The 27,799-nt window shown below is 36.8% G+C and overlaps 1 protein-coding gene across 1 annotated transcript in view; it reads right to left on the bottom strand.

Moving 5' to 3' along the window:
• Window positions 1-11,061: 11,061 nt before the first annotated feature.
• SLC9C1 (solute carrier family 9 member C1) overlaps window positions 11,062-27,799 on the bottom strand; it is a gene marked incomplete at its 3' end in the record, with an annotated part of 96,588 nt that continues 79,850 nt past the window's right edge. The window contains exons 23-27 of the mRNA XM_079705265.1: window positions 23,557-23,688; window positions 23,238-23,423; window positions 21,638-21,761; window positions 13,381-13,445; window positions 11,062-11,142 (exon numbers count right to left, since the gene is read on the bottom strand). Of these exons, the coding sequence (XP_079561391.1) occupies window positions 11,062-11,142; window positions 13,381-13,445; window positions 21,638-21,761; window positions 23,238-23,423; window positions 23,557-23,688 (588 nt within the window). The remainder of the gene's footprint in view (window positions 11,143-13,380; window positions 13,446-21,637; window positions 21,762-23,237; window positions 23,424-23,556; window positions 23,689-27,799) is intronic.

Genomic DNA, 27,799 nt, shown 5'->3' with positions numbered 1-27,799 from the left:
AGGGCAGTGTGGGGAAGCAGCTTAGAAGAAACCATGCTAGAGAAGCTGGGGTACTAGTTGTGCAACACCAGACCCATCACACATCACTCTTGCCCCCATTGCTGCTCTCCAGACGTCAGGCTGTCTATGTGGGAGGTTTCCAGGGGCACTTTATGACAAATGGGCTGAGAGGTGGACAGCACTTGCCTAGGAGGACAAAGTATTCTGGAGTGAGTAGGGCTTGTGAGAGGGGAAGGAGGGTTATGCCAGTCTAGGAGGGCTCAATGTATGAAGTAAAATATATTATGATTTATAACATTTTAGTCCTGCAAGGGAAAATACAAATGAAAGATAAGAGCCTAATTCTCTCTGTTGAAAATAAGGGCAGAGACATTTTCCCCTCCCTTTTTTTAGAGCATTTATTTTAGAAAACTTGTAAGTTCTTTCTCTCCATCTTTAAAATACATGTAAATTTTTAAAAAATTGAATAAACAATCCAGGAACATTTCCTCCAGGACCTGGGGCCCATCTTTTTGAAATGCAATCACAGGGAAGATAAGGCCCTTATCTCCCAGTTTTCCTGGGAGACTAGAAACCAAACTTCAGCTGGCCCCTGGCTCCAAATTTCAAACCTACCTACAGACAATAGGATAAGAGGAAAATTTCTCTTTTAAGGACAATCAGCAAACACATTACCAGATGCATTTAGGGTGAATAATGTGTGACAAATAATGCAGTCAAGTCCTCTTATTTGAGGACTAGACTTTGTTTATCTTGAAAAAGTGTATACAATGGATTGTATCTGTTTGGCTACATAAAAGGGCAAGATTTCTTTGTTTCTGTAATCTCCTTAGCGATTGCCTATGATTCTCATTACATTCTGGTTTAATGCTTATTCAATAATAAAACTTTCTCTTCCTTCTACTTCTGTGGAGAGATTTTCTGGGGCAGCAGGAGATTGTGTGTTTTTAATTATATTTCTCCAATAGAACCTCCATTCAATTTTTCATTAATCCCTTGGGTAATTTATCCTAGGAAAGATATTAAGATAGCAAATTTTCTTATCTTGGGAATATCTGAAATTCAGGAAACCCTCTCCTCAGTAAGTTAGTTGAACAGTGAAGAAAGAAAATTCTTAACAAAGCATATATAAAAATTAGGGATGTCTACTACATACAGATCTAAGAAATCTGGGGCTGCCCTAATCTCTTTCTCCCATTCTCCTGTGTCAAAACCACTTCCTTTCCCAAGTTGAATAACTACAATAAATTTTAAGGAATTTCTTCCAAGTTATCTAAAGCTTTCTATTCTGTTGTGGGGAGAAAAAAAACAAAACTAAACTAAACTTCCTCTACCCTTCCAGGTTCTTCTGGCTCGTCTATGAATTAAATCCACAGGAGACAGATTAACAGGGAAAAAAACAAATTTAATTATATACTTATGGGGGCTCCATGAGAATATGAGGCCCAAGGACAAGTTAGGCAGCTGAGGCTAATATGCCTTCTGAGAGAAGAAGAAGGGGGTAGGGACTTGAGACTTCAAAGGGGAGGAAGGCAATTCACATGGAGATGGAGAAGTAAATGTTGGGTAACAAATGTTTGCTGGGCCATGCAGAGACAACGGGACACAGACAGGACTTTGGGTTCCAGGCTCTGCTGAACTCCCCATACTACACGTAGCCCGAATTCTTTGTAGGTATCTGTGGTGGTAGTGCTCTTCCTGGACCAGGCTCTTTGTCCAAATTCTTTTAGGCAGTTAAGGAGGGGGTGGGTAAAAAGAAAGAGTTCTTGAGCCGTTTGCTTTTTAAAAAATCTCCAATCCAAATAATTCTCAAGCTAAAGGGATAGTCTAGGGTGGCAAGTTTTGTTCCCCTACACCATATATAGGAAATCTGAGATAACAGCCAATGGTCTGCCATTCTGTGTGTGAAGAAAGTGGTGTGTGTGTGTGTGTGTGTGTGTGTGTGTGTGTGTGTGAGAGAGTATGAAGGTGTCTTGACACACTGTTATAACTAACCTTTCTCTTCCCTATTACTTTCAGGAAGAAATTAAAAATTTACTTTAAAGTCCCTCTCCTCAGTGGCCTCTCTACGTGTTGTACCACCTAGAGGTCAGAAGCAGGGAACCAGAGTTTTTCAGCATCATGGAGGAAAGACAAAATGGACAAGGGAGTTAGCCAGTGAGTAAGGCAATTGTTGACTCCTCACCAGTATAAATTAAGTTATCCTAGACATTGGGTAGGGCAGCTTGAGGAAACAGCCTGGACGGTGCCCCAAGGGTGGCTTAATTAGTTCCAGCATTGAGCAAAGCCTTCTTTGCCTTCAGAGAGTCAACACCATAGGGGTGAGTGTTGGAAATCAACCTTCTATTGTAATTTAAGAAAAGGCTGGGGATGGCTCCCTAACTTTCAACATTGAGTTTTACTCAGGCCATTAGATGGAGAAGCTGAGCTGTGGAAGCGTTAGCTACTGATCATGAAAATTTCTTACGATTGTGTAACGTAGCAGGAAGGAGCAGGACACGTATAATATGCACATTTATTGTTGTGAAAACAACTCTGGACTAAATAATCTACCTCCGCTCCACAAATGAAAGTCCAGAAATACACACACCCACGCAAAGAAGCCAAAATAACAAATCTTCGAATCATACATTCTCTGTCCTTCTTGGTGCTTACTCCAGTGCCTAATACATATGAGAAATTATATGAATTAAATTCTAAATAAAAGCCTGGATGTTTGTAAGCAGATGATGGTGAAATCAGAGGAAGGTTCAGTTGGAATCTTTAAATTAACTTTCTTATCCTTAGGCATTTCTGTAAGAGAATTAATTACCAATGCAAAGCCTGTTTTGCTATATCTCCAAGATCATAGGATAGTATAATCAGAATAATCATTTGTTGAGAGCTTTCTATAATCTACATACTGCATTAAATGTTTTAGGTATAATTTCTTATTAGTTCATGCAAGAATTCTATGGGATAAATACCATTTCTTCTATATTATGGATGAGGACACAAGGCTCACCGAAGTCAAAGGACTTGCTCAAGACACCCCAATAGTAAATCTAGGATATAAGTGCAAACAGGGCATGCAGTTTATTCATTTTCCTATTCAATAAGTACTTGTGGAAAGATGGCCTTGACTTTGAACTTAGGTCTGTATCACTCCAATGTGTCCAGAAAGGCTGAAACCTATTTACATGTCTGGAGTGTGTTATGGCTTCCCAATTCTTGTGGGCTTTTGTCGACCAAAAAAAAAGCACAACATGAGAGCTGTGAGTTCAGTTTTATTTGGAGATTTATTGAGGGCTATAGCCTGGGGATAGCTCTGAGGAGCTGCTCTGAAGATGTAAGGAGGGAGGTCAGTACATATGTGATTTTTGGAGAAGGGATACATGCAGTCAAGCACACATCTCAGTGGAAGGTTGCTGCTAGTCACAAAGAACAGATATCTCTGTTAATGATCTTTCTAAGTACAGGAAGATACAAGAAATTAGGTTTATAAAATTTTCTCCTGAAAATATATGCCAATTTTCCCAGAGCACAGAGTGCCTTATTCCTTATCTCCACCCTGAACCCCTTTCAGGGTGTGTTGAAAGTCAGCAACTGCAGTGGCTAATGACTCAATCCTTGTAGAACCAGATGGCGAGTGACATTTAGTTGGCACTTTCAACTTCAGACTGACTTCAGCTGCCAAGGCTGGTTAGAGGTCTTTTGGATAAGAGTGATTCTTTGAACTTTTTCAGTCTCAAAAAAACAGATGGTATAAATCAAGCCCTAGGTAGTCCTTTTTAGACTTCTGTGATTAGAGATGGGAGCTAGGAGAGCTATTTATGCTAAGGAAAATCATTTTGGAGCATTTTATGACAGGAAAAGAACTGGTTTATTTAAGAATTCTTATAGAGTCAGGAATATAATGGCTTAGTTAAGACATCACCATTCTGCCTTCCCTGCAAAAAGTCTCATAGAGAGGGTGAAGGCTGCATGATGGGATAATATTGAAAGGTCTTCCTGAGTATAATTTTCTAACTACTTACTTTTGGGTACATAATATGAGTTGATTAGGAATCCTGCCTAATATCAGAGAGTTATGTGTTTGAAAACTATGACTGTTAATTGCTGATATTCCTCGTTAAGGAGTATTTGGTTTTATTTTTTTAAATGGTATCGAAATATAGTTGATTTAAAGTGTTATGTTAATTTCTGTACAGCAAAGTGACTCAGTTATACACATATATATTCTTTTTCATATTCTTTTCCATTATGGTTTATCACAAGATATTGAATATATTTCCCTGTGCTATATAGTAAGACTTTGTTGTTTACCCATCCTATATATAATAGTTTGCATCTGCTAATCCCAAATTCCCAATACTTCTCCCTGCCCTGCAACCACAAGTCTGTCCTCTATGTCTGTGAGCCTGTTTCTGTTTCATAGATATGTTCATTTGTGTCATATTTTACATTCCACATATAAGTGATATCACATGGTATTTGTCTTTCTCTTTCTGATTTACTTTGCTTAGTATCTCTAGGTCCATCCATGTTGCTGCAAATGGCATTATTTCATTCTTTTTAATGGCTGAGTAATATTCCATTGTATATATACACCACATCTTCTCCATCCATTCATCTGTCGATGGACATTTAGGTTGTTTCCATGTCTTGGCTATTATAAATAGTGCTGTTATGAATATAGGGGTGCATATATTTTTTCAAATTGCAGTTTTGTATGGGTATATGCCCAAGAGTGGAGTTGATGGATCATATGGCAATCCTATTTTTAGTTTTTTGAGGAGCATCCATACTGTTTTCCATAGTGGCTGCACCAATTTACATTCCCACCAACAGTGTAAGAGGGTTCTCTTTTCTCCACACTCTTTCCAACATTTATTATTTGTAGACTTTCTAATGATGGCCATTCTGATCAGTGTGAGGTGGTACCTCATTGTAGTTTTGATTTGCATTTCTCTAATAATTAGCAATGAAGAGTATTTTTCATGTACCTCTTGGCCATCTGTATGTCTTCTCTGGAGAAATTTCTATTTAGGTCTTCTGCCCATTTTTTGATTGGATTTTTTGTGGTTTTTTTGTTATTGAATTATGTGAGCTGTTTGTATATTTTGGAAATTAAGCCCTTATTGGTTGCATCATTTGCAAATATTTTCTCCCAGTGTGTAGGTTGTCTTTTCATTTTTTTATGGTTTCCTTTGCTGTGCAAAAGCTCATAAGCTTGATTAGGTCCCATTTATTTATTTTTGCTTTTATTTCTATTGCCTTGGGAGACTGACCTAAGAAAACATTGGCATGATTTATGTCACAGAATGTTTTGCCTATGTTCTCTTCTAGGAGTTTTATGGTGTCTTGTCTTATGTTTAAGCCTTTAAGCCATTTTGAGTTTATTTTTGTGTATGGTGTGAGGGTGCATTCTAGCTTCATTGACTTATGTGAGGTTATCCAACTTTCCCAACACCGCTTGCTAAAGAGACTGTCTTTTCTCCATTGTATATTATTGCTTCCTTTGTCAAAGATTAATTGTCCATAGGTGTGTGATTTTATTTCTGGGCTCTCTATTCTGTTCCATTGATCTGTCTGTTTTTGTGTCAATACCACACAGTTTTGGTTACCGTAGCTTTGCAGTATTGTCTGAAGTCTGGGAGGGTTATGTCTCCTGCTTTGTTCTTTTTCCTTAGGATTTCTTTGGCAATTCTGGGTCTTTTATGGTTCCATATAAATTTTAAGATTATCTGTTCTAGTTCTGTAAAAAATGTCATGGGTAATCTGATAGGGATCACATTAAATCTGAAGATTGCTTTGGGTAGTATGGCCATTTTAACAATATTAATTCTCCTAATCCAGAAGCATGGAATATCTTTCCATTTCTTTGAATCATCTTCAGTCTCCTTTATTACTGTTTTGTAGTTCTCAGCATATAAGTCTTTCACCTCCTTGGTGAGGTTTGTTCCTAAGTATTTAATTAATTTATTTATTTTGATGCAATTTTAAAAGGGATCATTTGTTTATATAAGGAGTATTTGGTTTCAAAAAGGAGGTAGGAACACAGCTCCAATACCTCTCTAAGTGAGCTTTGGGGGAGGGATGTTAGCATATGACTTGCTGGGGGCAATAATAAAACAGATGATTATTTTTAATGGTAATGGGACTATTTGAAACAAAATGGGAATTTTTTCAGCTCACTGAGAGGGCTCCTACAATGTACCCAGGAAGGTAGATGGTACAGCACTCTTCCCTGTCATTTCTTAGACTACTGTTTCAGAATGAATGACCCTTGGGAAGAATGTTCCTTCATCAGCAAAGTTTTCTGTTTTTCATTAGTAAGACTAACATAGAATATAGAAGGTTAAGTTATATTTCTGGAGGGAAAAAAAATAATTCAAACTAGGTTTAAACACTGTAAAAGTTAAAAGCTAAGTTAAAAATAAAATTCCAAGGGTCAAAAGACCAAGTAAAGCCCTTATTTAAAAATATTAAAAGCAGACAATATTCTGGGCCTTGTAAGCAAATAAGTGGGCTTCCCCTGAGGAGTCAAGGGGAAATGAGCTCTAAGCACCCTGCTCAGGCCAAAATCGGCATTACATTCTTTCTGGTGAAGGAGGAGGCCTGGGCACACAATCACCATACGCTGCTGAGGAGGGTGGGTATACACCTTGCAAGGTGCTGCAATTATTTCATATCTCAGTGCCTTGTTCAGGCTTCTTTCCCCACGTGGAAATGTTTACCTTCAAGGACACGGACCTAGTCAGACACTGACAATGACTAATATTTTTTGGAGTGTATCCTTCTCTTCTACATTGGCTTAGATTTCCACCCCCCCAAAAAAAAATCTAGAGAACTTAAAAAGCATTGTAAATTATTCTGAATGTATTTGGGCGATTTGAGTACCAGTGTCATCACGTCTAGCTGTGACTTTGAGCACTTTTCTGAATTCTTTAAGCTCCATTACTTTCTCTTTAAAATGGGATGATGACAGTACCTACCACCTAAAGTTCATGTAATGATGGCTCAAGCTGAAATGAGGGCAAAACCCTCAGAAGAGTGCCTGGTGCACACTAAGCTCGCTGTCAGTGATGGCTACTGGTGGAGAGCACTTCTTCCCCCTCCTGATTTCTGGTCCAGATTGAGGGCTTCACTCTCCGTTGCCTTAACACTCCTGGCCTGTCACCACCTCCTCATTCATTCGGCTGAGGTGGAGTGGCTTATCAGGTTAATGAATTTGGAAGCAGAGTCTGGATGTTCTTTGTCCAGCCCCTTCTTCCTTATTCCTTTTGGGGGCGAACTTGCCCTTAGAAATCTTATTTTCTACTGTTCTCAGCTATGCAGTAAGCTTAATGGTAAATGTCTACAGTGGTAAATCTGTCCAAATCTTGGAGTCAAAAGGCAATCATGTATTCCATGTCAGCTCAGTCACTAATAAAGGCGTGTGTGTCGGTGTGGGGAGAGTGGGATGTGTGTGTTTTAGGTTCTAAGTGCCTTAATCCTCTGTCTTAATTTTCACTTGGTTCAGAACTCAGGAGAGGAAGGGTACTCATTAATAAGATCCCTCAGGTATTATGCTAAGTGAAATAAGTCAGACAGAGAAAGACAAATACATATCACTTACATGTGGAATCTAAAAAATGAAACAAGCTAGTGAATATAACAAAAAGGAAACAGACTCACAGGTATAGAGAACAAAGTAGTAGTTATCAGTGGGGAGAGGGAGAGGGGCAATGTAGGGATAGGGGATTAAGAGGTACAAACTGTTATGTGTAAAATAAATACACTACAAGGATATATTGTACAATACAGGGAATATAGCTAATATTTTATAATAACTAAAAATGAAGTATAACCTTAAAAATTGTGAATCACTATGTTGTACACCTGTAACTTGTATAGTATTGTACATCAACTACATCTCAGTAATAAAAAAATAATGTCTCTTCAGACATTAAAAGAGCTGCCATGTAACTATCACTGGAAAATAACTGGTTGAGTTTAGTTTTGGAGAGAAGTGATAGCAGTTTGATTTGACTTTCCCAACAGCAACAAACCAAACCGTCTTCTCCACAAGCACATTTTGTGAATGGAGTCTCTACACTTGGATTCTGAAAACTGTGCCTCCCACCAGTTGTAGCAAGAAAAAAGTTTGGAATAACATTTCCCAACCCCTGGGTGGAAGCATGATCCTAAAGACATATATTTAAATTTTTATAAGTTCTTCAGATACTTATTTAAGACTTACCATACTGGAGGTATATATGGTAAAATAGCTAATCCCAGGCTTGTTTTCAACTCTCTGCTCTGCCTCTTACTAGCTGGGAGGTTTTTGGCAAATTGCTCACACTCACTCTTTCAATTTACTCATTTGTAAATTGGAAATAATAGTAGCTACCTTACGTGGTTGTTGTGAAGATTATGTACGTTCATAACTGTACAGCATTTGTCATATACCAGCATACAGAAAGCACACAATATCTCTTCACTGTTAAGATTATCTTTTAAAATTATGTGCTGGGTATTGTGGTCATTGTTGTAAATATAATGATGAACAAAATGGACACTGGCAGTTTTGCTTAGGACTGAGTTACATAGTTCAGTCTAAATCCATTTCCATTCTTTGCTATTTTAATTCACTGAGTGCTTCCAAGATGAGTGAAGTGCAATGAACGACAAAAATCAATACTTGGTTCAAGAGCAACATTTAAAATACATTTTAATAGCATTTAATTTTCATAAAGTGAAGCAAACCATTTTTGCTTTAAGAGTAATATGCAAATTATTGAGGCGGCATAAGCTTATTTTCTGGCTCTAAAACTAAAACTCACTCTAAAATTTTCTGGGGTGTTTTACATATTTTAAATAATACATATTTTAAATCAAGGAAATTTTGCAGAAAAAGTATTTTAAACGGAACAGTTGCAAGGTACAAACTTCTTTCCTTGTGGCACCAAGAACATTTGCACAGGATCCAACTCGAAGTTTCTCCCTCGAGGTAGGGAAATGCATTTCAAAAACAGGAGGCATCTCATGACAGCAGTGCCAATGCATGTGTCAGTCTTCAAAACAGTCTTGTCAACCATTTCTAAAAAAAAATGGAAAGGAAAGAAAACAAAGGCAAAAGAACTTTGGAATCTTTCAACATTGACCCACAACCCGGGATAAGATGTACTGGAGGGTCATTTTCATTCTCACAAGAAACATCTGGTCATTATTGATGAGGCCAAGGAAGGAAGTTGAGCAAGTGAGTGTGAATCATTCATCCTCATAAAGGGGTGGCAGCATGATTTAAACTGGGAGTCCGAATCCAAGTAGCCCTTGACATCTGCTGAACCGGACAGGGGTATTTTATGCATTATCAGGAGGAGGGTTTTCCATTGTGGAAATAACTCACTGGAGTCATTATCACTCACTGAGTTTCAACTCTGGCTATTACCACTCCCTTTCCTAACACTATGGATTGCTGAGTGTAAATGGTGGTAGAAAAGAAAAGACAACTTTAAAGTAATTTATATTTGAATAATGCTTGATAGTTTTACAATCATATTTTTCATTATAAGAGTAATAAAACTGCATAAAATAAGAGAGGTAAATAAGGCCATCCCTACTCTCACCTTTCCACTTAATTACATCATTTGTATTTATCTTTTCTGGCCTTGTTTTATGCTAAACAAAGTATAAGTACAGTTTTGCCTTCAGCTTTTATATTTTACATTGGACTACTCAACCAGTCTTTTTCATGGTTTTATGATAGTCCGTGTATGGATGTTCTGTAGTGAAATTATACACTTTCTCATTGTTGAACACTTAGGCTCTTTTAAATTTTTTGCCCCTAGAAATAGTTGTGTACTAGACATGTTGTACATATGTCTGCTTAAATACTTTGGATTACTCTCTTTGGATTGATTTTTACTCTCTTAGGATTTCAATTTTCAGACTGATTTTTTCAAAAAACGCTGAGCCCAAGTGTGTAAGCATTTTTATGACTTTTGTTAACAAATTACTTTTACTTATCCACCAGCTAAATATGAGAAAACAAGTATGACTCTATTTTCAGTTATTTCAAAGGAAATAATTCTACCGTTGAATAAAAGTTTTTCATTTAAAAAAACAAATGTTAATATTTCATTGTTATTTAGTTTTGCATTTTTTATTTTCTCTATATTCTGGGTATTGTCTTTTCCCTGAACTGGATGTTCATAAGTTTGCCTGCTGGAATCATAGTGTTTTCCTCATCATTTTGTATACATTTTTCCCATGTGTTGCAAATAATTCTTGCAAACACCTTTTCAATGGTGTATTGTTAGCTTTTAAATCTAGTTTTAAATATGATCTTTGTCATAGGAAGTGGTATGCAAGAGCTAACGTTTTTTAAATGGAGATAAGATTTATCTGAAGGTCATTTTTAACCCGGTGATATTCTTAATGTAACATAGAGTCATATAAAGCACTTATAAACACATATTTCCCCAGAGACACCACATTTTGAATGGCCAACAGTCAGGCTGGTCTACTCAATTTTCCCCCCAAAGTCTTGCTCTCTTGTGTCTTCTATTCTGAGCGTCCGCTTCATTTCTCTACAAAGACTTTGTTTATGCTCAGTAGCTACTTTTTCTTTTTTGAATTCATTTAGCTTCAGTTGACGCTGTCCACGGTGTATCTCGTATTGTTATTTTAATTGCCTTCTGTGTGGTATGTTTTGTCTCCTTAACTAGAGCATAAACTTTTGAACATGAAGTCATAGCTTATTGCCTGTTTACATCTTCCACAGTGCATGGCTGCCTGAAAAATGACCTGCCAAATTGGGAGCAACCAGTGTTGCATGTGAGACTAAATAGCAGAATATAGAGAGGGAACCATGAGACTACAAAGTTTTCAGAAATCCAGATAAAGGAATCTTATTTTAAAATTAATTTTCCAAATTAGAATTTAGAGCTAGTGCCATTAGAAGCATCTCTGGCTAGTGGAAGGTGGTATAATCATACTATCACACAAAGGCAAATAAACTGGCTTCCTTCTACATCTCTGGGGACAGGTGTGCTCCTGATCATGTTGGAGAAACTGAGGCAGCTTACCAGACTTTCATTTAGGCTTATTATAGGCATCCTCATAGATGTTCTTATCCTCCGTGGTCTTAACAATTGATTCTGTAGGCTGTTGATTCTAAAAATGGAGATAGGAGTCAAAGTCTGTGACTGTTAATAAGGGTCAGATTTATAAAGCAGAGCTGGTGTCAAATCTGGTCTGTAGATCAGGGCACCTAGAACTGGGATTTCTGCCAGTGACAGCACTGTGTGGGGTCCAAAACATTTTGTAAGGAGCCACTTTATGTTGTGTCAGGCTTTTTCATTATGTAAAGGTAAAGCTACAATTCTGGGGAGGTAGTAGTAGGGCAATGGTTTGAGGTGAGTAGGAAGAGAGCTGGCTCAGAAACATAGCCAAGATCTGACATCAGGGAGAAAAAAGCATTTACTAAATAACACAATTTGTTGATCTCTGTATGTCTCAGTAGCTGATGTTTCTACCATTTAATGGACTGTCTCTCACTTTGACACTACTTCCCCTATGTTAGCAACCATCATGCAATCCCTTTTTTTAATTAAGAAAAAGCAGTATTTTGGGGCAAAATGTACCGGGAGAGCACTAGCTTCCCTGCCTCTTCCCTCCATCCCCTCAAATATGCTATTAAGATGAATCCTACAGGCTTGGCAGCCTGCCAGGGCTAAGGAGAAAGATGGCTTAATCGGTAAGCTAGACGAAGCCATCTAATATTTTATCTTAAGTGTCTTACTCCTCTTTTTTTGTTTTTTAATTGTAATTTCCCTTTGTTATTTCCTAGTCTTCAGCAGCAACTGTGTTTGCGAGAATTAGAGGAGGTGACTGTATCCATTTTTTTTTTTTTTTTTTTTTAGAAAATTAACATGGGGAGAGCAAAAGAGGTTTGGAGAAGTAGTTTACAATGTTAAGAAGGGGCTAACAAAGAATAATAGACATTCTGTGTATGTATTGCTTGTTATATGTCAAATACTATGCAGCGTACTTCCCACTTCTTTAATCCCCATGTAGTCGCACTACATGAAATAGGCATTGTTATTATCCCTGTTGTATAGACAGGGAAAAAGTGATGCTCAGGCAGGTTGAGAAACTTGTCCAAGGTCACATGGCTAATATGTGATGGAACCAGGAGACAAACCAGAGAATTTCATGCTAGAGCCCATACTCTTAGCTCCAAAGATATTGGGTCAGGAGTTCTAGGTAACAAGCAACAACCAGGGAGGGTTTGAGGAGAAGCTTCCCCAGGAAGACTCCAAAATACTTAGGGAGAAAGTGAACTTCCTGATTTTATGCAGAATGAGAACATGTGTGTTAAAGAAGAGTATTGGCCTCTTGAAGATCTGAGAACTTCGACACATTTGAGTCTAAGATGGACATGAGAAAAATACCTTCAACATCCCCCATGGAACCTATAATCACCTTTCATTCAACATACACTCATGAGGAGAGTTTCAGGAGAAAGGGAGCGTGTGTTTTGAGTTTGGTGCCTACTTCTAATAGAACAAATAGACTTAACTGATGTAAAACATTTTTAACAATCAAATATACAATTTTCTGGTGTATTTGTAGTAGATATTTCTCAGATTCTGGGCATGATAATCAACATCTCCTAGAAAAATACAACCAGCTTGGAACAGACAAGAATTAAAAATAAATTTTTCCTGAAACTAATATGTCAAATATGCCTCAATTGGGCTTCCCTCGTGGCGCAGTGGTTAAGAATCTGCCTGCCAATGCAGGAGGCATGAGTTCGAGCCCTGGTCCAGGAAGATCCCACATGCTGTGGAACAAATAAGCTCGTGTGCCACAACTACTGAGCCTGCACTCTAGAGCCCGTGTGCCACAACTACTGAGCCTGTGTGCCACAACTACTGAAGGCCGCATGCCTAAAGCCTGTGCTCCCAACAAGAGAAGCCACCACAATGAGAAGCCTGCACACCACAATGAAGAATAGCCCCCGCTGGCTGCAACCAGACAAAAGCCCACGTGCAGCAACAAAGACCCAACACAGCCAAAAATAAAATAAATAAAATTTTAAAATATGCCTCAATTTAAAAAAAGAAAATTTATTAAAAAAAAATAAATAAACTCTCTACCCCACCTGGAACTCCCTAAAATCCAGTCTACAGGTAGGCTGGTGTAGATCTAGTGAGATAGAGTCGTCCCTAGGTATCAGCAGGGGATTGGTCCCAGGACCACATTCCCTCTTCCCACGCATACCAAAATCCATGGATGCTTAAGTCTCTTATATAAAGTGGCATAGTACAGTCGACGCCCAGTATCCACGGGTTCCGTGTTCTAGGATATGGAGGGCTGACTGTACTTTCAGTCTATTTCTCAGTTTACCTGAGTACTTGTCTCTTCTTGAGGGTGTTCTTCATTTATTCTGCTTGCAGCTGCTTCAAAAAAGCCTGCGTTAGTTCAAGCACTGAAACAAAGGACTGTATCAAATAGTCTGACTCTCAAAGTCAACCATGTTCAAGTCACTTACACCCAGGACATGTGATCTGAAATTGGTGGTAATTTCAATTGGTAGCAAGTGGGGTCACTTTTCAAAAAAGGGATTAAAAGTCCTCTATTATTAAGATTGTGTAACAATTGTGCAGAAGGTTTGGAAAGTAGAGAGACAAAATCATTTATTGTCCCACCATCCCCAAAATACTTTTATATTAATATGTATTGAGCATGCCAGGCCCATTGGTAAGCAATGGGGATACATAAGAAAACAAACGAGTTATGATCCGTGCCCTCTTGGAGCAGACGGACCAGCAAAAAAAAATACAAAATGGGAAAATAAGACTGTGTGCATAGCGGGCTATGGGAGCACAAAGGAGAGTGAAGTGTTGTGAATTTAGAATATATCAGTGATGCTGAGATTTGAAGAATAAGAAGTTAGCTCCGTGGAATGGGGAGATGTGGGGAGAGGCATGTTTAGAACTTCCAGGAAGAAGGAAAAGAAAGAATGTGCAAAAGTTCAGGAATGAGAAAATATGAGGTCTCCCAGATTATGTGAACCATTAGCCATTTGGTATGGCTATGTTTTAGAGAATGGGGAGGGGAGATGGCTGAAGAAAGAGAAGATGGTGAAGGTTTCAATACCATGTCCCATTTCTGCTTAATCTAAAGATGAGAGGAGACTCACGTGATGACAGTATTGTGTGTCCACATGGATTCAAAGGTATATAATTGTAACATAATAAAGATAAAATTTGTTTAATATTAGCAACACAATGTTGTATCATTGGTATTTTTATTTGACGTGTATCATTGGTCTTTTCCAAGTTACTACATGGGAAATTAATTGACTAATGGTTATTTAGCATTTAATCATGTTGACTAATGTGTTAATTTAATTAACCATTCATTTATCATTAGCCATTTTGATAACTTCTACTTTTTATTTTTATAAATAATGCTCAATTACCTTTTTCACTATTTTGCTTTATTTCTTTACAGTAAATGTCTAGAAATTATATTATTAGTTAATTTTTATTGAGGTGTAAATAACATATATAGAAATTATATTATTTAGGCAAAGGATATAAAAACTTTTATGGCTTTTGGAATCTTCTGATAAATTTATTTTATCAGTTAGTACTGGTATCAAGGTAAGAATGTATACCAGATTCACAACATTTTTTTGAGCATTAGGCATTATAATTTTTTAAAAATCTCACTAATTAAACAGACCAATATTTAATTTCTGTTTCTATAAATGTTAGTAGTGTTGAACTTTTTTACATTTTGTTTTCAATATAACTTTTCTTCCATGAATTGTCGTTTGCTGATCTCTTGATTGGTAATATTTTTATTGACACAGAATTTTAAAATTAATTTCTATATTTCTAAATTTAGAACTATGTCCTTTTCAGTGAAATGATAAATATTAAATTATATTACTATTTATTCCATAATTTAATTATTTACCAGTTAATTTTTAAATCTACCTCAAACTCATTTTCCAAATTTTAATCAATGGCTTAATAGTATTTATTATAATCATTGATGTTCTGATTCAACTTTATTCATGCAAAATTTGTATGAATAGGCTTTATACTAAGATTATTTACTGGGGCCCTGAACCAAGATGACAGAGTAGAAGGACGTGCTCTCACTCCCTCTTGCGAGAACACCAGAATCACAACAAGCTGCTAGACAATCATCGACAGGAAGACATTGGAATTCACCAAAAAATATACCCTACATCCAAAGACAAAGGAGAAGCCACAATAAGAGGGTAGGAGGGGCACAATCACAGTAAAATCAAATCCAGTAACTGCTGGGTGGGTGACTCACAGACTGGAGAACACTTATACCACAGAAGTCCACCCACTGGAGTGAAGGTTCTGAGCCCCATGTCAAGCTTTCCAACCTGGGGGTCCGGCAACAGGAGGAGGAATTCCTAGGGAATCACACTTTGAAGGCTAGTGGGATTTCACTGCAGGACTTCGACAGGACTAGGGGAAACAGAAACTCCACACTTGGAGGGCACACACAAAGTAGTGTGTGCATCAGGACCCAGGGGAAGGAGCAGTGACCTTAGAGGAGACTGAACCAGACCTACCTGCTAGTGTTGGAGCGTCTCCTGCAGAGGTGGGGGGTGGCTCCGTTTCACCTTGGGAACAAGGACACTGGCAGCAGAAGTTCTGGGAAGTACTCCTTGGTGTGAGTCCTCCCAGAGTCTGCCATTAGCGCCACCAAACAGCCTAGGTAGGCTCCAGTGTTGGGTTGCCTCAGGCCAAACAACCAACAGTGAGGGAACCCAGCCCCACCCATCAGCAGACAAGTGGATTGAAGTTGTACTGAGCTCTGTCCACCAGAGCAACAGTCAGCTCTACCCACAACGAGTCCCTCCCATCAGGAAACTTGCACAAGCCTCTTAGATAGGCTCATCCACCAGAGGGAAGACAGCAGAAGCAAGAAGAACTATAATCCTGCAGCCTGTGGGGAAAAAACCACATTCACAGAAAGACAGACAAGATGAAAAGGCAGAGATCTATGTACCAGATGAAGGAAAAAGATAAAACCCCAGAAAAACAACTAAATGAAGTGGAGATAGGCAACCTTTCAGAAAATGAATTCAGAATAATCATAGTGAAGATGATCCAGGACCTCTGAAAAAGAATGGAGGCAAACATCAAGAAGATCCAAGAAATGTTTAACAAAGAGAAGAATTAAAGAACAAACAGAGATGAACAATAAAACAAATGAAATGAAAACACACTAGAAGGAATCAACAGCAGAATAACTGAGGCAGAAGAACGGATAAGTGACCTGGAAAACAGAATGGTGGAATTCACTGTCATGGAACAAAATAAAGAAAAAAGAATGGAAAATAATGAAGACAGCCTAAGAGACCTCTGGGACAACATTAAATGCAACAACATTCGCATTATAAGGGTCCCAGAAGGAGAAGAGAGAGAGAAAGGACCCGAGAAAATATTTGAAGAGATTATAGTCGAAAACTTCCCTAACATGGGAAAGGAAATAGCCACCCAAGTCCAGGAAGTGCAGTGAGTCCCATACAGGATAAACCCAAGGAGAAACACGCCAAGACACATAGTAATCAAATTGGAAAGAATCAAAGACAAAGAAAAGTTATTGAAAGCAACAAGGGAAAAATGACAAATAATATACAAGGGAACTCCCATAAGGTTAATGGCTGATTTCTCAGGGGAAACGCTACAAGCCAGAAGGGAGTGGCATGATATACTTAAAGTGATGAAGGGAAGAACCTACAACCAAGATCACTATATCCGGCAAGGATCTCTTTCAGATTTGACGGAGAAATCAAAAGCTTTACAGAAAAGCAAAAGCTAAGAGAATTCAGCACCACAAAACCAGCTCTACAACAAATGCTAAAGGAACTTCTCTAAGTGGGAAACACAAGAGGATAAAAGGACCTACAAAACAAACCCAAAACAATTAAGAAAATGGTCATAGGAACACACATATCAATAATTACCTTAAAGGTGAATGGGTTAAATGCTCCAACCAAAAGACACAGGCTTCCTGAATGGATACAAAAACAAGACCCATCTATATGCTGTCTACAAGAGACCCACTTCAGACCTAGAAACACACACAGACTGAAAGTGAGGGGATGGAAAAAGATATTCCATGCATATGGAAATCAAAAGAAAGCTGGAGTAGCAATACACATATCTGATAAAATAGATTTTAAAATAAAGAATGTTACAAGAGACAATGAAGGACCCTACATAATGATCAAGGGATCAATCCAAGAAGAAGATATAGCAATTATAAATATATATGCACCTAACATAGGAGCACCTCAGTACATAAGGGAACTGTTAATAGCTACAAAAGAGGAAATCGACAATAACACAATAATAGTGGGGGACTTTAACACCTCACTTACACAAATGGACAGATCATCCAAACAGAAAATTAATAAGGAAACACAAGCTTTACATCACACAATAGACCAGATAGATTTAATCGATATTTATAGCACATTCCATCCAAAAACAGCAGATTACACTTTCTTCTCAAGTGCACACGGAACATTCCCCAAGATAGATCATATCTTGGGTCACAAATCAAGCCTCAGTAAATTTAAGAAAATTGAAATCACATCAAGTATCTCTTCTGACCACAACACTATGAGATTAGAAATCACTTACAGGGAAAGAAATGTAAAAAACAGAAACACATGGAGGCTAAACAATAACTAAACAATAACTAATAACTAAATTTAGTTATTACTAAATAACCAAGAGATCACTGAAGACATCAAAGAGGAAACCAAAAAATACCTAGAGACAAAAGACAATGAAAACACAATGATCCAAAACCTATGGGATGCAGCAAAAGCAGTTCTAAGAGGGAAGTTTATATCTATACAAGCCTACCTCAAGAAACAAGAAAAGGGCTTCGCTGGTGGCGCAGTGGTTGAGAGTCTGCCTGCCGATGCAGGGGACACGGGTTCGTGCCCTGGTCTGGGAAGATCCCACATGCCGCGGAGCGGCTGGGCCCATGAGCCGTGGCCGTTGAGCCTGCGCGTCCGGAGCCTGTGCTCCGCAACGGGAGAGGCCACAACAGTGAGAGGCCCGCATAATGCAAAAAAAAAAAAAAAAAAAAAAAAGAAACAAGAAAAATCTCAAATAAACAATCTCACCTTACACCTAAAGGAACTAGAGAAAGAAGAACAAACAAAACCCAATGTTAACAGGAGAGAAATCATAAAGATCAGAGCAGAAATAAATGAAATAGAAACAAAGAAAACAATAGCAAATATCAATAAAACTAAAAGCTGGTTCTTTGAGAAGATAAACACAATTTATAAACCATTAGCTAGACTCATCAAGAAAAAGAGGGAGAGGACTCAAATCAATAATATTAAAAATGAAAAAGGAGAAGTTACAACAGACACTGCAGAAATGCAAAGCATCCTAAGAGACTACTGCAAGCAACCCTATGCCAATAAAATGGACAACCTGGAAGAAATGGACAAATTCTTAGAAAGGTATAACCTAACAAGACTGAACCAGGAAGAAATAGAAAATATGAACACACCAATCACAGTAATGAAATTGAAACTGTTATTAAAAATTTTCCAACAAACAAAAGTCCAGGACCAGATGGCTTCAGAGGTGAATTGTACCAAACATTTAGAGAAGAACTTACACCTATCCTTCTCAACTCTTCCAAAAAATTGCAGAGGAAGGAACATTCCCAAACTCATTCTATGAGGCCACCATCACCCTGATATCAAAACCAGACAAAGATACTACAAAAAAAGAAAATTATAGATAAATATCACTGATGAATATAGATGCAAAAATACTCAACAAAATACTAACAAACAGAATCCAACAACACATTAAAAGGGTCATACACCATGATCAAGTGGGATTTATCCCAGGGATGCAAGGATTCTTCAATATATGCAAATCAATCAATGTGATACACCATATTAACAAATTGAAGAATAAAAACCATATGATCATCTCAATAGATGTAGAAAAAGCTTTTGACAAAATTCAACACCCATTTATGATAAAAACTCTCCAGAAAGTGGGCATACAGGGAACCTACCTCAACATAATAGAGGCCATATACAACAATGCCACAGCAAACATCATTCTCAATGGTGAAAAACTGAAAACATTTCCTCTAAGATCAGGAATAAGGCAAGGATGTCCACTCTCACCACTATTATTCAACATAGTTTTGGAAGTCCTAGCCATAGCAATCAGAGAAGAAAAAGAAATAAAAGAATACAAATTGGAAAAGAAGAAGTAAAACTGTCACTGTTTGCAGATGATATGATACTATACATAGAGATTCCTAAAGATTCCACCAGAAAACTACTAGAGCTAATCAATGAATTTGGTAAAGTTGCAGGATACAAAATTAATGCACAGAAATCTCTTCCATTCCTATACACTAATGATGAAAATTTGAAAGAGAAATTAAGGAAACACTCCCATTTACCACCGCAACAAAAATAATAAAATACCTAGGGATAAACCTGCTTAGGGAGACGAAAGACCTGTATGCAGAAAAGTATAAGACACTGATGAAAGAAATTAAAGATGATACCAACAGATGGTGAGATATACCATGTTCTTGGATTGGAACAATCAATATTGTGAAAATGACTATACTACCCAAAGCAATTTACAGATTCAATGCAATCCCTATCAAATTACCAATGGCATTTTTTATAGAACTAGAACAAAAAATCTTAAAATTTGTCTGGAGACAAAAAAGACCCCGAATAACCAAAGCTGTCTTGAGGGAAAAAAATGGAGCTGGAGGAATTAGACTTCCTGACTTCAGACTATACTAGAAAGCTACAGTAATCAAGACAATATGGTACTGGCATGAAAACAGAAATATAGATCTATGGAACAAGATAGAAAGCCCAGAGATAAACCCACGCACCTATGGTCAACTAATTTATGACAAAGGAGGCAAGGATATAGAATGGAGAAAAGACAGTCTCTTCAATAAGTGGTGATGGGAAAACTAGACAGCTACATGTAAAAGAATGAAATGAGAACACTCCCTTACACCATATACAAAATAAACTCAAAATGGATTAGAGACCTAAATGTAGGACCGGACACTATAAAACTCTTCAAGGAAAACATACGAAGAACACTCTTTGACATAAATCACAGCAAGATCTTTTTTGATCCACCTCCTAGAGTAATGGAAATAAAAACAAAAATAAACAAATGGGACCTAATGAAACTTAAAAGCTTTTGCACAGCAAAGGAAACTACAAATAAGATGAAAAGGCAACCCTCAGAATGGGAGAAAATATTTGCAAACGAATCAATGGACAAAGGATTAATCTTCAAAATATAAAAACAGCTCATGCAGCTCAACATTAGAAAAACAAACAACTCAATCCAAAAATGGGTAGAAGACCTAAAGAGACATTTCTCCAAAGAAGACATACAGATGACAAAGAAGCATATGAAAAGCTGCTCAACATCACTAATTTTTAGAGAAATACAAATCAAAACTACAATGAGGTGTCACCTCACACCAGTTAGAATGGTCATCATCAGAAAATCTGCAAACAGTAAATGCTGGAGAGGGTGTGGAGAAAAGGGAACTCTCTTGCACTGTTGGTGGGAATGTAAATTGATACAGTCACTATGGAGAACACTATGGAGGTTCCTTAAGAAACTAAAAATAGAATTACCATATGATCCATCAATTCCACTACTGGGCATATACCCAGAGAAAACCATAATTCAAAAAGACATCTGCAACCCAATGTTCATTGCAGCACTATTTACAATAGCCAGGTCATGGAAGCAACATAAATGCTCATCAACAGCCGAATGGATAAAGAAGATGTGGTACATATATACAATGGAATATTACTCAGCCATAAAAAGGAATGAAATTGGGTCATTTGTGGAGACATGGGTGGATCTAGAGACTGTCATACAGAGTGAAGTAAGTCAGAAAGAGAAAAACAAATATCATATATTAATGCATATGTGGGGAACCTAGAAAAATGTACAGATGAACTGGTCTGCAGGGCAGAAATAGAGACACAGATGTAGAGAACAAACATATGGACACCAAGTGGGGAAAGTGGTGTGGGGTGGGGGTCGTGGTGTGATGAATTGGGTGATTGGGATTGACATGTAGACACTGATGTGTATAAAACTGATGACTAATAAGAACCTGCTGTATAAAAAATAAATAAAATTCAAAAAAAATTTTTTTAAATAATAAGGTTATTTAGTCACATTATTTATATCTCTGTTGTTCAGACAGTGCAACAATATTTTCACTATTACTGCTATATAAAATATTTTAACTTTTGGGATGAATTAGAAATTCCCTCATTACTTACTTTTATATATGAATAATGTGTATAATATATAATACATATTATAATTATATGTGTTTGTTTTTATAGATTAAATATTAAAATTTCTAATAACTTGGATGTTTTCAGTTTTAATTCACACATTGGATATCAAATATGGCAGATAAGAGGATTCCTCAATACTCTAGGTAGAAAGCATACAAGTTTCCAAATACATATAGGAGTATTTTACAAAAGGAAAGTAAGTTCCCAATTACTCAAAAAAATCTAACATACCTGATGTTTCAGGATGAGCTGGTTTACGTGAAGTTATATACCTTCTAGTGTTCCACCTGAATTTTTTTGAATCAATCGGAGTTTGAACAATTGTTACCTTTGTGAAATCTTCAGTGCCTTGTATCTGAAAGTTGACAGATTACAAGCTATATCATACAGTTGAATGTTCCTCTGTTAGGCTACTATCTCAGACCCTCTCTAAATATCTGGGCCTGAAAATTGACAGTATCAAGAGATATTAGATACCTTTAAATACCTGGGTATGTTAGTTTTGTGAGAGTCAATATTCTACATACTTTCACTGATTTTTAATTATTTTTCTCATTTTTATTACAAATGAGAAAAATAATCAAGAGTTAATCATCAATGACCCTTTAAAATATCACCCAGAAAGTTTTTCTATGTGGAAGGAAGAAAGTTTGAAAATCAATGGATTTCAAGAAATCTTCCAACCTTGTGACTGTCTTCAATATGCTTTGAATAACATTGGTGCCCAAATCCACAGTGAGCAGAGTTTTATGCCTAGGAGAGTAAACAGAGTTGGGCAGGTTTGGGCTGCTTTGAGAATCTCTTACTTGGTCATCTAAATTCCCAACCAGCACCCCCAACTAAGCTCTATTATTATGTATTCAAGAATAGAGTTGAGGAACACCATAGTTTAGAATAATGTTTTACTTCCTCTCACTCGGCATCAAATTGGTGCTAGTGGCATCCACGTAGAAAATTTTCTTGTGACTGTTTCTCAGCTTAGGATTCCTCTTATTCCCACCTCATTTTTTTCCTTGTGTCCCAAATCTACCTTTTAAGCACTTCTACCATAGCTGTAAATATTTATTAATCTATTTATATACGTTTCTTTTCGCTTTGTTGAGAGATCTCTTGAGGGCAAGCTGAAAGTCTCATTCATTTTGACCACTTTAGCATCTAGCACTGTTTCTGTCATAGTTGCTTTAAAAAAATACCTGATTTAATTGACTCTAGGTCCCTCTTTCAAGTTACTTTCTTTAGCTGTATTTTATGCATCCTCTGATTCCTCCTGACATGTGCCTCTCTTACTCTACCCCAATGCACACACACACACACACACACACACAATACAGTCTTTCTTCTCATGGCACAGCTTCTCATTTTAATTGGAAGGGTAACACAACAGCTTAAATATGAGAAGTCCTTCATTTCTACATTCACTTTCAAAGTAGCTGGGGAAATACCACTGATACTCACTTCAGCATGGTACTGACAGAATATTTTTAGAGCACTGCTGTTACAGTCCAGAGAGAGTAGTCCTTCTGCAATATGTACATGAACTTAATAGGTCCTCTTTTGCTATTTACAGTTGCACCAAAATCTAACTGTGGTCAAAACGTATAGCTTGGCCTAATTCATTGACAGTGAATAGGAATAGCTTGGTGTTTGGGCTACCCAGTGCCAAAGCAATCAATTAATTTGGTGTGTGTGTTTTGTGTGTGTGTGTGTGTGTGTGTGGAGGTGGTGGGGGAAAGGGAGAGAATGGGAAGGTGGAAAAGTGACAATTTTTCTAATATTAACACGTTGGACAAATGGCATATTGACCTGAAGATATGAATCAATATTTCTTTACCTGATGGCATGTTATAGGAATTAAGAAAGGAGCCTTATAAGCTTTTCGTAACTGACAATCTTCCACAGCTCCATGAATGAGGATGACATAAGTTACAGTTTCATCATAGATATCAGTTTTGGTGTTCTTTGGTATATCTTTTACATAAATGTTACAGAGTTTTAACTGCATCTTGTAATTCCAATCCTATAAGAAAAACACAATTTCATAGTCTATTGTTTATAAAGTTTAATATAAATTCCTAAATAGTTAATTTCTAACAAAACTTTAGGGCAATTTCACTCAGAGAGAAGTACAATTTTATATAAACACCTCTTACCTCATAAGATAAATGTTCCCTGATTTTTTTGGCAGTAATAGAAAGTCCAAGTTTTAGCCACATTTTATATTCAATGTGAGGACAGAATTGTTCAAAAGCTTCATACAAGTGATGTTTGGGAATAAAGTATGCCTGGAAAAAAGAGGATATCATTTTTTTCAGTCTTTTATTGAATTTGTTACAATATTGCTTCTGTTTTATGTTTTGGTTTTTTGGCCACGAGGCATGTGGGATCTTAGTTTCCCAACCTGGGATGGAACCCACACCCCCTGCACTGGGAGGCGAAGTCTTAACCACCTGACCGCCAGGGAAGTCCCAGAGGATATCAGTTTAAAATTTCATCCTGTGTGCCCATGATTTAATGAAATGAGGTTTTCTCATTTATATATGTAACATTAAAGCTAATAATTTAAATTATATAGATTCATGTTATTTCCTGGAAACCTAATAAAACGTATCTATTTAGTAAATATTTGTGCCATCTTGTCATACACTAAGCACTAAAAGACTACATGATCCAATGAGAGGTTCTTTATTATTCTTATAGATTCTGAAAAAAATAGAAAACAAAGTATCAAAGATCATTTAACCTTTTATAAAAACATAAGTATTTCTAAAAACACATTATTTGAATGGAGCAAGTGTTTTGGTCAATAATAAAATGCAGATACTAACAATGAACAGACTATTGGCTATTAGGAATAAGTTGTTATGAATACACAAGTATTGTGTATGTTGGTTTTAATTTCTCTTAGTAAGTATCTATGAGTGGGGTTGCTGGGTAATAAGGTAAGTGTGTATTTAACCTTATGAGAAACTGCCAAACTGTTTTCAGATGAAGCTGTAACATTTTACCCTTTAACTAACCATGTATGAGAATTTCAGTTGCTTCACATCCTTGCTAATACCCTGTGTTCAGTTTTTTTTATTTTTAGCCAAGGTAGTAGGTGTGTAGTGATAACTTATCATGATTTTAATTTGAATTTCTCTGAGAGCTAATGATATTGATTATCTTCTTCATGTGTTTATGGGCAATTTGTATATTGTTTTGTGAAGTATCTGTTCAAATCCTTTGCCCAATTTTTAAAATTGAAGCATAGTTGATTTACAATAGTTTCAGGTGTACAACATAGTGATCCAGTATTATTATAGATTATACTCCACTTAAAGTTATTACAAAGTATTGACTCTATTCCCTGTACTGTGAAATATATTTTTGTAGCTTATTTATTTTCTACATAGTAGTTTGTACCTCTTAATTCTCTACCTTTAATTTGTCCCACCCCCTTCCCTCTCCTTATTGGTAACCACTAATTTGTTTTCTGTATCTGTGAGTCCATTTCTGTTTTGTCATATTAATTTGTTTGTTTTCTTTTTTTAGATTCCACATATAAGTGATAACTTATAGTATTTGTCTTGCTCTGACTTATTTCACTAAACATAATACCCTCCAGGTCCATCCATGTTGTTGCAAATGGCAGAATTTCATTCTTTTTTTATGGCTTAGTAATATTACCATATATATGTATATAATATATATATACATTACCACTTAGGTTGCTTCCATGTCTTGGCTGTTATAAATAATACTGCTGTGAACACTGGGGTACATGTATCTTTTTGAATTAATGTTTTCATTTTCTTCATATACCCATCCAAGAGCAGAATTCCTGGATTATATGGTAGCTCTATTTTTAGTTTTTAGGAACCTCCATACTGTTTTCCATAGTGGCACAAATTTACATTCCCACAAACAGTGTACTAGGCCACCCTTTATCCATATCCTCACCAACATTTGTTGTTTGCAGACTTTTTTATTTTTTTCACTTTTTGACCGCATCATGCAGTATGTGGGATCTTAGTTCCCCAACCAGGGATCAAACCTGGGGTGTCTACGGTGGAAGCACAGAGTCTTAAACACTGGACTGGCAGGGAAGTCCCATTGTTATTTGTAGACTTTTTGATGATAGCCATTCTGACAGAGGTGAGCTGATACCTTATTGTGGTTTTGATTTGCATTTCTCTGATAATTAGCAATGATGAGCATCTTTTCATATGCCTGTTGGCCTTCTGTATATCTTCTTTGGAAAATATCTATTCAGGTCTTCTGTGTATTGCGTAATTGGGTTGTTTTGATATTGAGTTATATGAGCTGTTTATATATTTTGATATTAACCTGTTATTAGTCATGTAATTTACAAATATTTTCTCCCAATCAATAAGTTGTCTTTTTGTTTTGTCAACGGTTTCCTTTCTCATGGAAAATCTTGTAAGTTTGTTTTTGTTTCCTTTGCCTTAGGAGACAGATCCAAAAAAATATTGCTACGATTTATATCAAAGAGTGTTCTGCCTATGCTCTTTTCTAGGAGTTTACAATATCCAGTCTTACATTTAGGTCTTTAATTCATTTTGAGTTTATTTTGTATATGGTGTGAGAAAAAGTTCTAATTTCATTTTTACATGTAGCTGTCCAGTTTTCCCAGCAACACTTATTGAAGAGCCTGTCTTTTCTCCATTGTGTATTTTTGCCTTCTTTGTGGTAAATTAGTTGACCATAAGTACGTGGATTTATTTCTGGGTTCCCTATTCTGTCCCATTAATCTGTGTCTGTTCCTGTGCCAGTACCATACTGTTTTGCTTACTGAAGCTTTGTAGCATAGTCTGAAGTCAGGGAGCATGCTATCTCCAGCTTTGCTCTTTTTTCTCAAGATTTCTTTGGCAATTTTGTGTCTTTGGTAGTTCCATATAAATTTTAGGATTATTTGTTCTAGTTCTGTGAAAAATGTCATGGGTAGTTTGATAAGGATTGCATTAAATCTATAGACTGCTTAGGGTAGTATGGACATTTTAACAATATTTTCTTCCAATCCATGAACACAGGATATCTTTCCATTTCTTTGTATTATCTTTAATTTCCTTCATCAATGTTTTATAGTTTTCAGAGTATAGCTCTTTTACCTCTTTGATTAAGCTTATTCCTATATATTTTATTCTTTTTGATGGGTTAAACGAGACTGTTTTCTTTTATTCTCTTTCTGATAGTTCATTATTTGTGTATTGAAAAGCATTATATTAATCTTGTACTCTGCAACTTTACTGAATTCCTCTATTGGTTCTAATAGTTTTTTTGGTGGAGATTTTAGGGTTTTGTCATCTGCAAATAGTGACAGTTTTACTTCTTTGTTTTCAGTTTGGATGCCTTTTATTTGTTTTTCTTCTCTGATTGCTGTGGCTAGGACTTCCAATGGAAAGTTAAATATAACTGGCGAGAGTGAGCATCCTTGTCTTGTTCCTGACTATAGAGGAAAAGCTTTCAACTTTTCACCATTGAGTGTGATGTTAGCTGTGGATTTGTCATAAATGGCTTTCATTATGTTGAGATATGTTCTCTCTATACCAACTTTGATGAGGGTTTTTATCATGAATGAATGTTGAATTTTGTCAAATCCTTTTTCTGTGTCTCCTGTGATGATCGTGTGATTTTTATCCTTCATTTTGTTAATGTGGTGAATCACATTGTTTGATTTTTAGATAACGAACCATCCATGCATCCTTGGAATAATTCCACTTGGTCATGGTGTATGATCTTTTTTACATATTGTTGAATTCAGTTTGCTAATATTTTATCAAGGATTTTTGCACCTATATTGGCCTGTAATTTTCTTTCTTTCTTGTTTTTCAGAGTAGTAGTCATGTATTGTAGTCATGTATTGCTTAGAATCTTCCCTCTTAGAACTGCTCTTGCTGTGTCCCACAGATTTTGCAAAGTTGTGTTTTTATTTTCATTTGTCTTGAGGTATTTTCTGATGTACTCTTTGATTTTTTCATTGACCCACTGTTTTTCTTGGTAGCATGTTCTTTCTTTCTTTCTTGTTTTCTTTCTTTCTTTCCTTATTTATTTATCTATGGCTGCATTGGGTCTTCATTGCTGTGCATGGGTTTTCTCTCGTTGTGGCAAGTGGGGGCTGCTCTTCGTTGCAGTGCACAGGCTTCTCATTGTGGTGGCTTCTCTTGTTGTGGACCACGGGCTCTAGGTGTGAGGGCTTCATTAGTTGTGGCACACAGGCTCAGTAGTTGTGGCTCATGGGCCCTAGAGCACAGGTTCAGTAGTTGTGGCACACAGGCTTAGTTGCTCCGTGCCATGTGGGATCTTCCCAGACCAGGGCTCAAACCTGTGTCCCCTGCATTGGCAGGTGGATTCTTAACAACTGCACCACCAGGGAAGTCCAGTAACATGTTTTTT

The sequence above is a fragment of the Hyperoodon ampullatus genome (genome assembly GCF_949752795.1).
Source record: "Hyperoodon ampullatus genome assembly, chromosome: 5".
Taxonomy (NCBI): domain Eukaryota; kingdom Metazoa; phylum Chordata; class Mammalia; order Artiodactyla; family Ziphiidae; genus Hyperoodon; species Hyperoodon ampullatus.
This window is presented reverse-complemented; position numbering and strand designations above follow the sequence as displayed.